This window comes from Dipodomys merriami, unplaced genomic scaffold, assembly GCF_024711535.1.
Source record: "Dipodomys merriami isolate MVZ:Mamm:240054 unplaced genomic scaffold, mDipMer1.0.p SCAF_13, whole genome shotgun sequence".
Taxonomy (NCBI): domain Eukaryota; kingdom Metazoa; phylum Chordata; class Mammalia; order Rodentia; family Heteromyidae; genus Dipodomys; species Dipodomys merriami.
Window position 1 is genome coordinate 4,826,299 of NW_027202604.1, and position 13,218 is coordinate 4,839,516.

At 36.6% G+C, this 13,218-nt stretch overlaps 1 protein-coding gene across 6 annotated transcripts in view; it reads left to right on the plus strand.

The window, feature by feature from the left end:
• Positions 1–13,218, plus strand: part of Sfmbt1 (Scm like with four mbt domains 1) — a 153,246-nt gene that overhangs the window by 91,839 nt on the left and 48,189 nt on the right. For all 6 annotated transcript variants that reach the window (XM_070018534.1, XM_070018533.1, XM_070018538.1 and 3 more), the window contains 2 exons: positions 4,650–4,744; positions 11,657–11,897. In XM_070018534.1, the coding sequence (XP_069874635.1) occupies positions 4,650–4,744; positions 11,657–11,897 (336 nt within the window). The remainder of the gene's footprint in view (positions 1–4,649; positions 4,745–11,656; positions 11,898–13,218) is intronic.

The window sequence follows — 13,218 nt, forward strand, 5'->3', positions numbered from 1 at the left end:
GCTTCTTCAGGAGGCAGAGATGGGGGATCATGGGATATTGAAGCCAGCCTGAGAATACGTTTTTAATATTCCATTTTAGCCAAAGTCTGTGGCAATTGCCTGTTATATTAGTTACAGAAGAAGCCCAACAACTGGATATAGTGGCATGTATTTGTCATCGCTGGCAACACGAAAAAGCATTAGTAGGAAGATCACAGTCCAGGAATAAAGCAAGACCCTGTATCAAAAATAACCAATACAAAAAGAGCCTTATGTGGTAGAGTACCCGCTGAGCAAGTAAAAAGCCCTGAGTCTGAGTTCTACCTCAAGTACTGCAGAAAAATAAAGAAAAAAAAAGATATATGAAAGGGTTCTCAGACATATGTTTCATATAGTTGTAATTTGCATGCCTCTTAAAATTAGAAAAAATTGTACATCTTTTCATAAAGAGTTCCTTTTTAACTATTCCATATATTTGTTTATCAGTCTTCTTTTGTCTCAGTTTTAGTAGTTTTTGATATATGAAAGAATTTAGTTGACTAATCCAACAGGTTTATTGTTGCTTTTTATTTATTTGACAGTATTGGGATTTGAATTCAGAGCATTGTACTTACTCAGCAGGCACTCTACTGCTTGAACCTCCAGCCCTTTGTGCTTTAGTTATTTTTTGAGGTAGTATCTTTTTTTTGTTGTTGTTGGTAGTGGGGCTTGAACTCTGGGCCTGAGCTCTGTCCCTCAGCTCTTCAGCTCAAGGCTAGCGCTCTACCACTTGAGCTACAGCGTCACTTCCAGTATCTTTCTTTTTGTCCAGATTAGCCTAAGATTCTCTGTTTATACTTCCTGCCATAGCTGAAATGATAGATGTGTAGATGCCACTATGGCCAGCTTTTTCTGATGAGATGGGGTGTCATGAGCTTTTTGTCTCTCATGGCATTGGATAATGGGTTTGGTTCTCTTTCTCTGAATAGCTAGGATTATAAGCATGAGCCACTACTACTGTCTACTACTACTATTACTACTACTACTACTACTATTATCATTATTATTATTATCACTATCTGAATAGCATAATGATTAAGGGACTGAAGTACTTACTCAGGACTATGAATACTCAGCCTGGTTATGTTTAGTAGTGGAAGTTGGCCTAAAGTTCCAAGGTTATTCTCAAAGCAGTCTTTGTCACTTGTTTTTTAATGAAAAATCTCACATACATAAAAACATATGAAAAAAATAACAGAGATGTACTTGCTGTGAATATTTAATTAACGTTGTTAATATTTGTTGTGATTTCTTACTGTATTAAAGTAGATACAATATAAATTTTGTCATATTACTTATTAAATGTTAGCAGTTATTTTTGCTCTAGCTATATATGCTGGTACTGGGGTTTGAACTCAGGGCCTTGTACTCTCGCTTATTTTTTTCTTTCCTTTTTTTTTGTTCGAGACTGCTATACATCTCTTTTTACATCTTTACAAATGAGAACTCTGTGTGAATTAAACAATAGCTCTCCATTCTCCTTTTCCCACCCTTCTATTTTCTGTCTTTATGAATTTGACTACTCTAGGTATCTCATGTAAATGACATCATATATTGTATTATGTGGCTGGCTTATTTATTTCAATTAGCATTACATTCTTAAAGTTCAAGTTGTAGCATGCTACAGGATTTCCTCTTTTTAAGGTTAAATAATATTTCATTGTGTATATGTACAACATTTTGCATATCCATTCTTCTGTGGATAAGACCTTTTGACTCTTGTAAGTACTGCTGTGAACAACACTCAAGTATTAATATATTTTTGCTCCTCCTTTCATTTCTTTTGGCTTTTTATGAGAAGTATCTGTTAAAAATTTTTCTGAAAAAAAATTTAGGTCACTATAATTTTCTATAGTGACTTTTTAATTTTATATTCCTACTAGTGGTGCACAGGTATAATTTTTCCAAGTACTCAACCAATACTTGCCATTTTCTGTTTCTTTGATAATAGTTATCCTAGTGTGTGTGAGATGGTATTTGTTTATAGTTTAGATATAGTTGTATGATCAGTAGTGTTTTATATATATATATATATATATATTTTTTTTTTTTTTTTTTTTTTGAGAAGGATGTGACTATCTAGACCAGGCTAGCCTTATACTTTACATTCTCCTGCCTCCAGCTCCCAAGAGCTGGAACTACAGGCCTGTATCACCATGCTCCATGATGTATTTCCATTTTTAAAAAAGAAAAAACCAATAAAGTTTCTTGTATTTCCCTTCAAATTTATTTTCTTTTTGTTACCTCTAAGGTATCATTGTTGAAATTCATGTATATTCTTTCTATTCCTGTTTTCTTGCTCTTACTAATATGCATATAATTATAAAATTATTCTGCTGTTTTGTTCTGAAGCTTAAATTGTTTCTAGCTTCACTTTCTGTTCTGCATTTGCCCTTTCTACTTAGTGTGGGTGTGTTTGAAACATATCTATATCAATACTAGTTCATTCATTTCAGCTATTATGTGGCAGTATTCTGTGGCGGTATTGCCACAACTTCTTCTGCTATTTGCTTTCAGTCTGTTACAGTGCTGTTGTGACTATCCCTGTATTTACTTCCTTCTGTTTATGGGAAGCATGCGTTTGCCTAGGGTACAACTGTTTATTGAGAACTAGCTTTGTATCAAGCATTGTGCTTGTAGGAAGAGGGATATATTAGTAAATAAGGAAACATTCCCTTAAGCAGTTTATATGAAATCTGTTATTGAATAATAGAGTGTGTAAATCTTTGTCTGTTTAATGAATGTTGTTTACTGTATACCACCTGAGTCCAGACGACAAAGATGTTGGAATTACCAAAACAAAATTCCTGTTTTCTCAGAGTTTTGACCCATAAGGAAGATAAAAAAACATATATGGTGCCAGGCACTGGTGACTCACACTAGTAATCCAGCTATTCAGGAGGCTGAGATCTGAGGATTGCAATTCAGTCAGCCTGGGCATGAAGTCCATGAGACTCTTCTTTATTTTTTTTTTAATTTTATTTTATTTTATTTGAGAACATACTGTACAGAGGGGCTACAATTACATGGGCAGGATAATGCATACATTTCTTACCAAGCATTGCAGCCTCCTCCTTTGTTTACCCTTCACCTCCCTTCCCAGCCTCCCGCCTCCCCCCTCCATGAGACTCTTATCTCCAATTAAACACCAAAAGCCATTAGAGGAGCTGTGGCTCAACTGGTAGCAAACTGGCCTTAAGCAAAAAAGCTCCAGACTAGCTCCCAAGCCTTGAGTTGAAGTTCTGGGAGTAATTCATGAACATGGGCACACACGCATGCATGCAGGCAAACATGCGTGTGCACGTGCGCACACACACACACACACACACACACACACACACACACACAGAAAGAAACAAAAAATATGGTATACTGGTCAAATAGTAATGAATGCCATGAAGAAAATGGAAGTAGAGACCCATTTAGAATACGTAGGTATGGGAGGCTTTTCTGAAGAGGCAGTATTTGAGAAGAGACTTTAATGAAAGAGGTGTGATCCTAATTAACTGATAAGCCTCTGAGCATAGGGAAGAGCAAATGTGGAGACCTTGGAGAAAACATGATTAGCTGGGCCATGGTGGTACACATTTGTAATCCCAGCTTCTATTGAGGCAGAAGTAGCAAAATTACAGGCCAAGGAAGGCCTATGGAAAAGCTTGAGACCTTTTTTGAAAAGCAAATGGAAAAACAAAAGGATTGAGGGCATGGCTCAAGACAGTGCTTGTCAGGCTTATATGAGGTTCTTTGTTCAATCCCTGGTACTACCCCCCCCCCCAAAAAAAAAGAAAAGAATTGTAAGAAACTGTAGGTAGATGCCTAAATAATCCCAGTTCCTTGTAATCCTAGCACTTTGGAGGTAGAGACAAGAGGATTAAGGCTAGCATGGTCTGGCCTCTTTACTTCAATACATGAGACCTTGTCTTATAATAAAACATAGCAAACAAAACTGTTAGCCGAATACAGTGAGTAGCAAGTCTGATTGGTGAAAGAGGAGGCAGATGGCCAAGAGAGTCAGATCACATAGGGCTTTTAAGTCTCCTAGAGATTTTTTAAGACCTTATTTAACTAGATTGAAAATAAGTGCTACTATATTTAGGCTTTGACCTAGAGATAATGCTAGATAGGTGAGAAGTGATTAAAGTTGCCATATAGTTTAAGGATAGTACCTATAGAAGCTTTCTTTATGAACTGGATATAACAGTGAAAAATGGAAAAAAAAACAAGGATGACTTTATCTTTTTTTGGGTTGAGGTAAAATATTGACTAGTACTTTTACTCAGTTGGAATATACTCAGAATCAGATTGAATTTTTTTTGTTTGAAATATCTATTAAGAAAACTAAATGGTTGAATTTTTACACTTCCATTAGCTGTATATGATCCATTTGGATGAACTTCACAGTTATTGACTTGCCACCAAGACAGGTAGATAAAGTGCTATTTTGCATCAATAACCAGTACTTTAAGGTCACCTACTTGTAAAACAGAATAAAAAGTACAAAAAGTCAAGATACAATTAATTCTTTGGTTTAAAATCAGTTAACTTGTATTGAAGAACATTCTGTAACTTAATTTCTTTCTTAATTTATTTAGTTGGGATTCTCACCTGTTTCATTTTGTATTGAATTCCAGATACTGGATCTGGTATGGAAGAAGTGGAATTAAGCTGGGAAGATTATCTAGAAGAGACAGGGTCCACAGCAGTTCCCTATGGGTCTTTTAAACATGTAAGTGATAGCTATGTTTGTTTTACTGGTTATATCTCTTTTAATTATTATGTTGTTTAATACTTTAAAATGATTTTAAGTTGGAGCATTTGAAAAAATTTGAATGGCTCTTTTTCCTCTTGTTGCTACCTGTGTTGAGAAAAATGAGCTATACTATAATTTTTTTTTCTTTACTCAATTATCATTATCTTTTTTAAAAAATTAATTTTTTAAACTTCAAATGGTTGTACCAAGGGGGTTTCAGTTTGACGTGTGTTTGTGTGTTCAGTGCTTCTTTCAGTTTGACGTGTGTCTGTGTGTTCAGTGCTTCTTGATTAGAGTGACCCCTCCCATCATTCTCCCTCATCCGACTCTGACTCTTCATGTTTTCCATTTCCTTCATCACATGCACATATTGAATATTCTGACTGTACTTGTCCCTCATTCCCTTTTTTCATTCACCTACCTCTTTCCCACTAGTGTGCCCACATTCAAACAATTTAAACAAGTGAATATCAAAAGCCTAAGCTTCTTTTTTTTGTACATTTTCTGCTCCATAGTACAGTACTTCTCTTTTTGAGTGCTTATGAATATGTCCTTATTTTGGTGAAAAAGCTTCAGAAATTGAAAAATTGTTTATATCTTTGCCCTTATTATTGTAGGTTCCCCTCTCCCCCCACCCCTTAGTACTGGGTCTTAAACTCTGGGCTTTAGGATCTTGCTCATGGCTAGTGCTCTACCACTAAAGCCATACATCGAGCCCAGGAGTTTGGTAGTTAATTGGAGATGGAGTCTCAGAGGTTTTTCCCCTGGCTAACTTTGAACCAGAGTTGTGTTTCCTTCTAAGTAGCTAGGATTATAGGCATGAGTCATCTGGCTCAGCTCCTTTATGGTTATCTTTTTCCTTTTCCTTTCCTTTTCTTCTCTTGTATTGTAAGGGTGATATACAGAGGGGTTACAGTTATATAAGTAAAGGTAATGAGTACATTTCTTGTCAAATATTGTTATTTCTCCCTTGTTCTCTCCCACTTTCCCTTCCCCAACCCCTGACTTCCCTCCTCCCCAAGTTGTAAAGTTCATTTCCAACCTAGTGTCTTGTGAGTATTGCTGTTGCATTGATTCACCCTTTATCCTTAGTCTCACTATTTTGTTATTCCCTTTCCCTTCACCAAATCAGATAAACATATGTACAAGACACAGGGTACCAAAAATAAAAAAACAGTGGCAACAATGTATAAACTAAAGGGAAAAAAAAAAACAAAAAATGAAGGAAAAGGAAAACCTGAACTCTGGGCCTGGGCGCTGTCCCTCAGCTCTTCAGCTCAAGGCTAGCGTGCTACCATTTGAGCCACAGTGCCACTTCTGGCTTTTTTTGTGTGCTTATGTGGTGCTGAGGAATCAAACCCAGGGCCTCATTCATGCAAGGCAAGCGCTCTACCACTGAGCCACCTTCCCAGCCCTAGCTCATTCTTGACTAAAAAAACTGAGTCTTCTTTTCAAACTAAAGGCCTAAGAGGAAACTTGCCCATTTTCATAATTAATACTAATTATCTGGTTGACTGTTCTGAACCTTATAAGACACATACAAATTGCCAAGAAATGGTCAACAGAAGCACTCAGAAGACCCAGTTGTTAGAACTTGTTTGTTAGAGACTTTAAAATAATTATGTTTAATATATGTAAGTGGAAAGGAGTTTCAGTAGAGACAGAAACCGTTTGAAATGAAAAACATAGATCATAATTGATCTTAGGCTTATTATTAGATTTAACTAAGAAAATGATCAATGGACTTGAAGACAGGTCAGTATTGCCTGAAACATGCAGAAAAGAGTAGAAAAACCATGACAGAATCCTCAACAATCATGGGGTAAAATAGAGAAGCACATCATATTTTTAAGTTAGAATCAGAGGGAGATAGGAAACTAAAATGTCAGGCAATTTTTCTAATAGTATCCACCCAAAGAACAATATCACACCACAGATCTAAGAAGCACAGGGAACACAAATCAGAATCAATACTAAACAGACAAAACCAAGACAGGTCATACTCAAACTACTGAAAATCAAAGAGAAAGAGAATCTTGAAAACAGTTGGGGAGAAAAAAAGATTACAGGCAGGGGAACAAAGAATTACAGCAAAATTTCTTTCAGAAACTGAATAACCCAGAATACAATGGAGTAAAATCTTGAAAGAAAATAAATCTTTCCACCTAGGAGTGTATAACCAGCAAAACCTCCATCCAGAAGTAAAGGAGAAATAAAGACTTTCCTCAGGAAAACAAAATTTGCTGGCTTTTTTTTTTTTTTTTCTTTTTTTTTGTTGGTTGTGGGGCTTGAACTCTGGGCCTGGGCTCTGTCCCTGACCTCTTCAGCTCAAGGTGACTGCTCTGCCACCTGAGCCAAGTGACATTTTCAGTTTTCTGGTGGTTGATTGGAAAAAGAGTCTCATGGGCTTTCCTACCTGGGCTGGCTTTGAACAGTGATCCTCAACCCTCAGCCTCTTCAATAGCTAGGATAACAGGCGTGAGTCACCGGCGCCCGACACTTTCTAAGTTTTATTACTAGGAAATCTGTGCTTATAGAAAATATTTTTAGAAGTTCTTTAAGACAGGGGAATTTAGAACAGACTTTTGTCTCTAAAATGATTGAAAAGAATATAAATTTAAGTAGATATCTAAACTTTTTTTCCTTAATTTTAGTATATACAAAAGTAGTTATAGTATGTATAACTACAAAACAGAGAATGAGGGAGCACTTGGGAGTGTATGATTGGAAGATCATTGTATAATATGTAAAGTGATAAAATGCTACTTTTGAGTAGACTACACTTAGTAAATATGTACATTGAAAACCTTTTAGGAGCCACCAAATTAAAAAATTATTTTGTTAAAATATATGTATACGTTTACCATTTAAATAGGGGAAAATTTTAAGTGTTCAGTTCAGTGACATTAAGTAAATTGTGTTATATAACTGTAGAACTTCTAAATTGACCTAAACAGAAGAAGCTCAGTATACAACCGAAAGGTAATTTCACATTTTCTTCTTCTTACTGGTCCTTGGAAATTTTTATCCATTCTCTGTGTATTTAAGATAAAAATAGTGGATAGTGGTCCATTTTGTCTCTTATTTCACTTACCACAGTGCTCATATATACCATTATGCTTACCTAAACAGTTTTTGTTTTTAGCAGTTGTCCTGGAGTTTTTAATAGAGAGTTACAAGTAATTCATCTTCTTTCAAGTAACTATCCCACTTCACAGGTAGTAAAGATGTATTACAACAAATATCCTCAGTTCTTCCATGAATTCTTTATGACATGCCATCGTTTGTACATTTATAAACCATCATATTTATGAGCTATAATCAACACATTTTATTATTTGGAAAAGCTTAGTTCAATTAAGAATTAAGAAAAGTAAAGATTTAATTTTAGCTTTTTATTTCTTCTCTAACTTTCTTCCTATTTTATGTTGGTCCAAGTTTCTGACCTATATTGTTTCTTACCTTTCTAAAGAATTTTTTTTTGGGTCTGGGAAGGTAGCTCAGTGGTAAAGTGCTTGCCTTGCATGCATGGGGCCCTGGGTTCAATTCCTTAGCACCACATAAGGCAGAAAAAGCCGGAAGTGGCATAGTGGCTCAAGTGGTAGAGTGGTAACCTTGAGCTGAAGAACTGAGGGACAGTGCCCAGGCCCAACGTTCAGGCCCCACAACTGGTCAAAAATAAATAAATAAATAATTTCTTTTTTGGGTTATTAGAGAGTTTGAACTTAGGGCTTTGTCTAGGCAGGCATTCTATCAGTTGAGCTACATTCCCAACCTAGCTTCCAATATATCTTGCAAGGTAGTTCCACAGGTCACAACATCTCTCAATTTTTGTTTGTCTGAGGAAATACTTATTTCTTTTCCACTTTTTTTTTTCCTTTGGCCAGTTCTGGGACTTGCACTTAGGGTCAGGGTGCTGTCCCTGAGATTCTTTTTGCAAGGCTATGGTTCTACCACTTGAGCCAAAGCTCTACTTCCAGCTTTTTGAGGAGTAGTTTATTGGAGATAAGGGTCTCACAGACTTTTGTGCCTGGACTGACTTTGAACCACTAATCTCAGATTTCAGCCTTCTGAATAGCAAGGATTACAGGCCTGAACCACCTGGGCCCTACTCTCTGTTACTTTTAAGGATAATTTTGCTTGATATAGAATTCTAGTTTGGTAGTTTTTACTTTAAGTACTTTTAAGTATTTCACTCAATACTCTTCTTGCTTGCATAGTTTTTGAGGAAGGAAGAAGAAAGAAAGAGCATTAGAGAAAGGAGCAAAAAGATAAAATATTTAATTTTTCTTATTTTTAATTGAACTAACAGATAACAGTTTAGGATAATAACTGTAGAAATGTATTATTATTTATAAATGACATGAGATATAAATGAGAACAGGAGAAGAATATGCAGAGATAGGGGAGAAGATTTAGAATAATTTTGTTATCATAAGGTATTCATACTGCCCACGAGGTGGTATAGTGTTATTTCAAAGATGATCTTGAATATGCAAGTGCAGAGAATCTCTGCATACTTTGAATAAGTATATTGCAGACTCTAGGGCAGCCATTAAAATTTTTAAAAATAATTGATGTAAGAAAGAATATAAAATGGATAATTTAAAGCATCCTTTTAAAACCACAAGGAGCTGGGTGCTGGTGGCTCATGACTGTAATTCAGAGCACAGTGGGATTAAGCTAGAAATCAGTAGTAGAATGATAAGTGTAACATCTTCAAATACTTGGAGATTAAGCAGCATACTTCTAAATAATACATGAGTCATGGAAGAACTCTAAAGAGAAATTTTAGTTATTTTGAACTAAATGAAAATATAATAACATAAAAACATGAAGTGTCTAGGAATAAATGTAATGAAATGGAGTTTGCAATGAACTTCAAGCCATTATTAAGGTTAAAGACATGAGCTGGGTACCAGTGGCTCATACCTATTAATCCTAGCTACTCAGGAGACTTAAGATTTGAATGTCTTGTTTTGAAGCCAGCCCAGGTAGACAAATCCTTGAGACTCTTGCCTTCAATTAGCCAGCAAAAACAAAGAAAACAGAATTGGAGGTGTGGTTCAAGCCACGAGTGAAAAAGCCAAACACAAGGCCCTAAGGGAGGTCTGGGAGGGAGGGGATAGTGGGACAACAAGGGAAGGAGTAACAATGATCGACAAGTAATGTTCTCATTGCCTTACTCATGTAACTGTAACCCCTCTGAACAGCATCTTTACAATAAAATAAAAAATAAAAAAATAAAAATGGGCCTGGGCCCATCAAAGAAAAATCACAATTAGACACCATTCAAATAAACATGGTAAGCAGGAAATGGAATCTGCATAATCTCAAAGCTTCTTCCTATAAGATTCTTCTAGTACTGGGATTTGAACTCAAGATCTAATGCTTTCATTTGGGGTTTTCCCTCAAGGATGTTGCTTTACCACTTGAGCCGTACCACCCCTTCTGTTCTAAGTGTGGTTGTTTGAACCACTACAAATGTTGGTGGGGATGTGAAGAAAAAGGAACTCTACTGCACTGTTAGTAGTGATGTAAGCTAATACAGCCACTCTTGACAACAGTCTGGTGGTGGTTCTTCAAAAAACTAAACATAGGCCTGGGAAGGTGGCTCAGTGGTAGAGCGCTTGCCTTGCATGCCTGAGGCCCTGGGTTCCATTCCTCAGTACCACACAAGCAAAAAGAAAAAAACCGGAAGTGGCGCTGTGGCTCAAGTAGTAGAGCACTAGCCTTAGAGCTGAAGAGCTGAGGGACAGCGCCCAGGCCCAGAGTTCAGGCCCCATGACTGGACCCCCCCCCCAAAAAAAAAACCAACTAAACATAGACCTTCTCTATGACCCAGCTGTACCATTCCTGGGCATCTACCCTGAACATGATGAGCCAGGATACAATAAAGACACCTGCACATCCATGTTCATTTCCACACAATTCACAATAACCAAGTTATGGAAACAACCTAGATGTTCCACAATAGATGAATGGATAAAAAAAATGTGGTACCTATGGGTAATGGAATTTTACACAGCCATTAGAAAAAATAAAATAATGTCATTTGCAGGGAAATGGATGGAATTAGAACAAATCATGTTAAGTGACGTAAGCCAAGATCAGAGAGACAAATGGTACCTGTTTTCTCTGGTATGCAAAAATTAGATCTAAAATGCACTGGGATATAATAAATTATACAGGATTCCAGATATTTCACAGTGAGACCAAAAGAGGATACTCTTAGGAGAGAAACACCCAAGTGTAATGCCTAAGTGACTATTCATGTTTATATAAAATAATATACATATTGAAATAAACTCCAAGATATGGGAACAATAGCTCTCTCAATTTTTTAGTTTTCGATGATTTTGTCTTCTTTACCTTATGTATGTATGGTGTATTCAAGTGTGTATCTTTGGAAGGGCATGGGGAAGGATATAGGACTGGAGGGGCAAAACTGCAGCAGGTGAAAAACTGCAGCAGTGAATTTCACTAGACATTGATGAAAGTAAACTATACAACTTGTGGGTGGAGAGAGGAAGGAGAGACTGGGAGAGGGTGAGGGAACGAAGACACTGTAGGAAAGGAAATGTACTCATTACCTGACTCATGTAATTGTAATCCCTCTGTACATAACAGTAACATAAATTAATAAAGAAATGTACTCATTACCTGACTTCTGTAACTGTGCTTCACGTTTACAATAAACATTAAAAAAAAAAAAAGAAAAAAAATGTTTTGTGTGGATCACTCCTATGAGTTAGAACTAGAATTTTTCAGGTTTCCCTTGAGAAGATTTTATTACTTTAGAATTCCTAAGCCCTAAAAAAGAACATTGGGTAGAGAAATACTCATCTAAGACAAGTGTCTCAGGCCTAATATAATTTATCTCTTCAGGTGGACACACGTTTACAAAATGGATTTGCTCCTGGGATGAAACTGGAGGTGGCTGTGAAAAGAGATCCTGAAACCTACTGGGTTGCCACCATCATCACCGCCTGTGAACAGTTGCTTCTCCTTCGTTATGATGGCTATGGGGAAGACCGGAGAGCAGACTTCTGGTGTGACATCAGGAAGGCTGGTCTCTACCCCATTGGGTGGTGTGAACAGAATAAAAAGACCCTTGAAGCCCCAGAAGGTAAAGAAAATACTTCTTGTTCAGGCATGATGTGATTACTGTAAGAACATTTGGATTGCCCATGGCCCATATGTTTACTGAGCTTTTTTAGGATAACATTTTGAATATAAAAAAGAATGCACATTTCCCAGTATGTGGAAAGCATACGTTTTTTTCCCCCCTTTGAAATTATTTTTTTCTGTAAAGAGTCAGATTTTTATCAGCTGTTTTTCATCTTGTAAGACTGTACATCTGGCCAAATTAGTGTACTGTTGAGTCTCTCTTTTTATTGTCTTTTCTCCATTTGTCCCTAAGCAATGGGAATTGGTAACTCTGAACTCTTAAAATGAACCAAATGATGCTTCAAATCAGCAGAGTGTTCTCCATAGAAATGAAGCAAGAAATGAGGCAGAAGAAAAGGGGAAGGTAAAGTGGGGAAGGAAGGAGAGACTGAAGATTCAAGAAAATATCAGATGTTTCTAATTTTATTTTCCTTTTAACTTTTATTGGTGGACCTGGGGTTTGGACTCAGGTCCTTAGCCTTCTCAGGAGGTGCTCTGCCATTTTAGCCATGTCTCTAGTCTTATTTTTCAAATAGGGTCTTGCCTTTTGCCTTGGCTATTCTGAACTGTGATCCTATGGGATGACATTTGAGTACCACCATGATTAGCTTTTATATTGGTTGAGATGGAGGTTGTGCAAATTTTTTGCCCAGGCTCACCTCAAACTTCAGTTCTTCTAATCTCCATCTCCTGAGTAGCTATGATTATAGTTATGAGCTTCTACACCTGGCATCTTTTAACTTGTTATTTTGATATAAGTTCAGTTTTACAGGAATATTTTAAAGAATAGTGTAAAAAACTCTGGGGGCCCTTTTATCAAGTTTCCCCAAATGTTGATGCTTTACTACATTTGCCTTATCCTTTCTTGCCCGCCCACACATTTTTTTTAGTGGCTTGAGAATCAGTTTGTTAATTTTATTTTTATTGTCAAGGTGATGTGCAGAGGAGTTACAGTTACATAAGTAAGGTAGTGAGTACATTTCTTGTTGAACTTGTTACCCTCCCTTATTTTTCTCCCTCTTTCTTTCCCCCCATTCCTCCCCCAAGTTATACAAATCATTTCCAACATAGTGTCTTGTGAGTATTGCTGTTGCATTGGTTCCTTTGTCCTTTGACTCTCACCATTTTTTGTTCCCCTTCTCTTCCCTAATTCAGATAAACATGTATACAATACCCAGGGTACCAAAATCAAATACAGTGACAACAGAGGATAAACCATAGGAGGGAAAAACACAAAAGAAAAAAAATCATGTATTACATTAAAAACAACAACAAAGAAA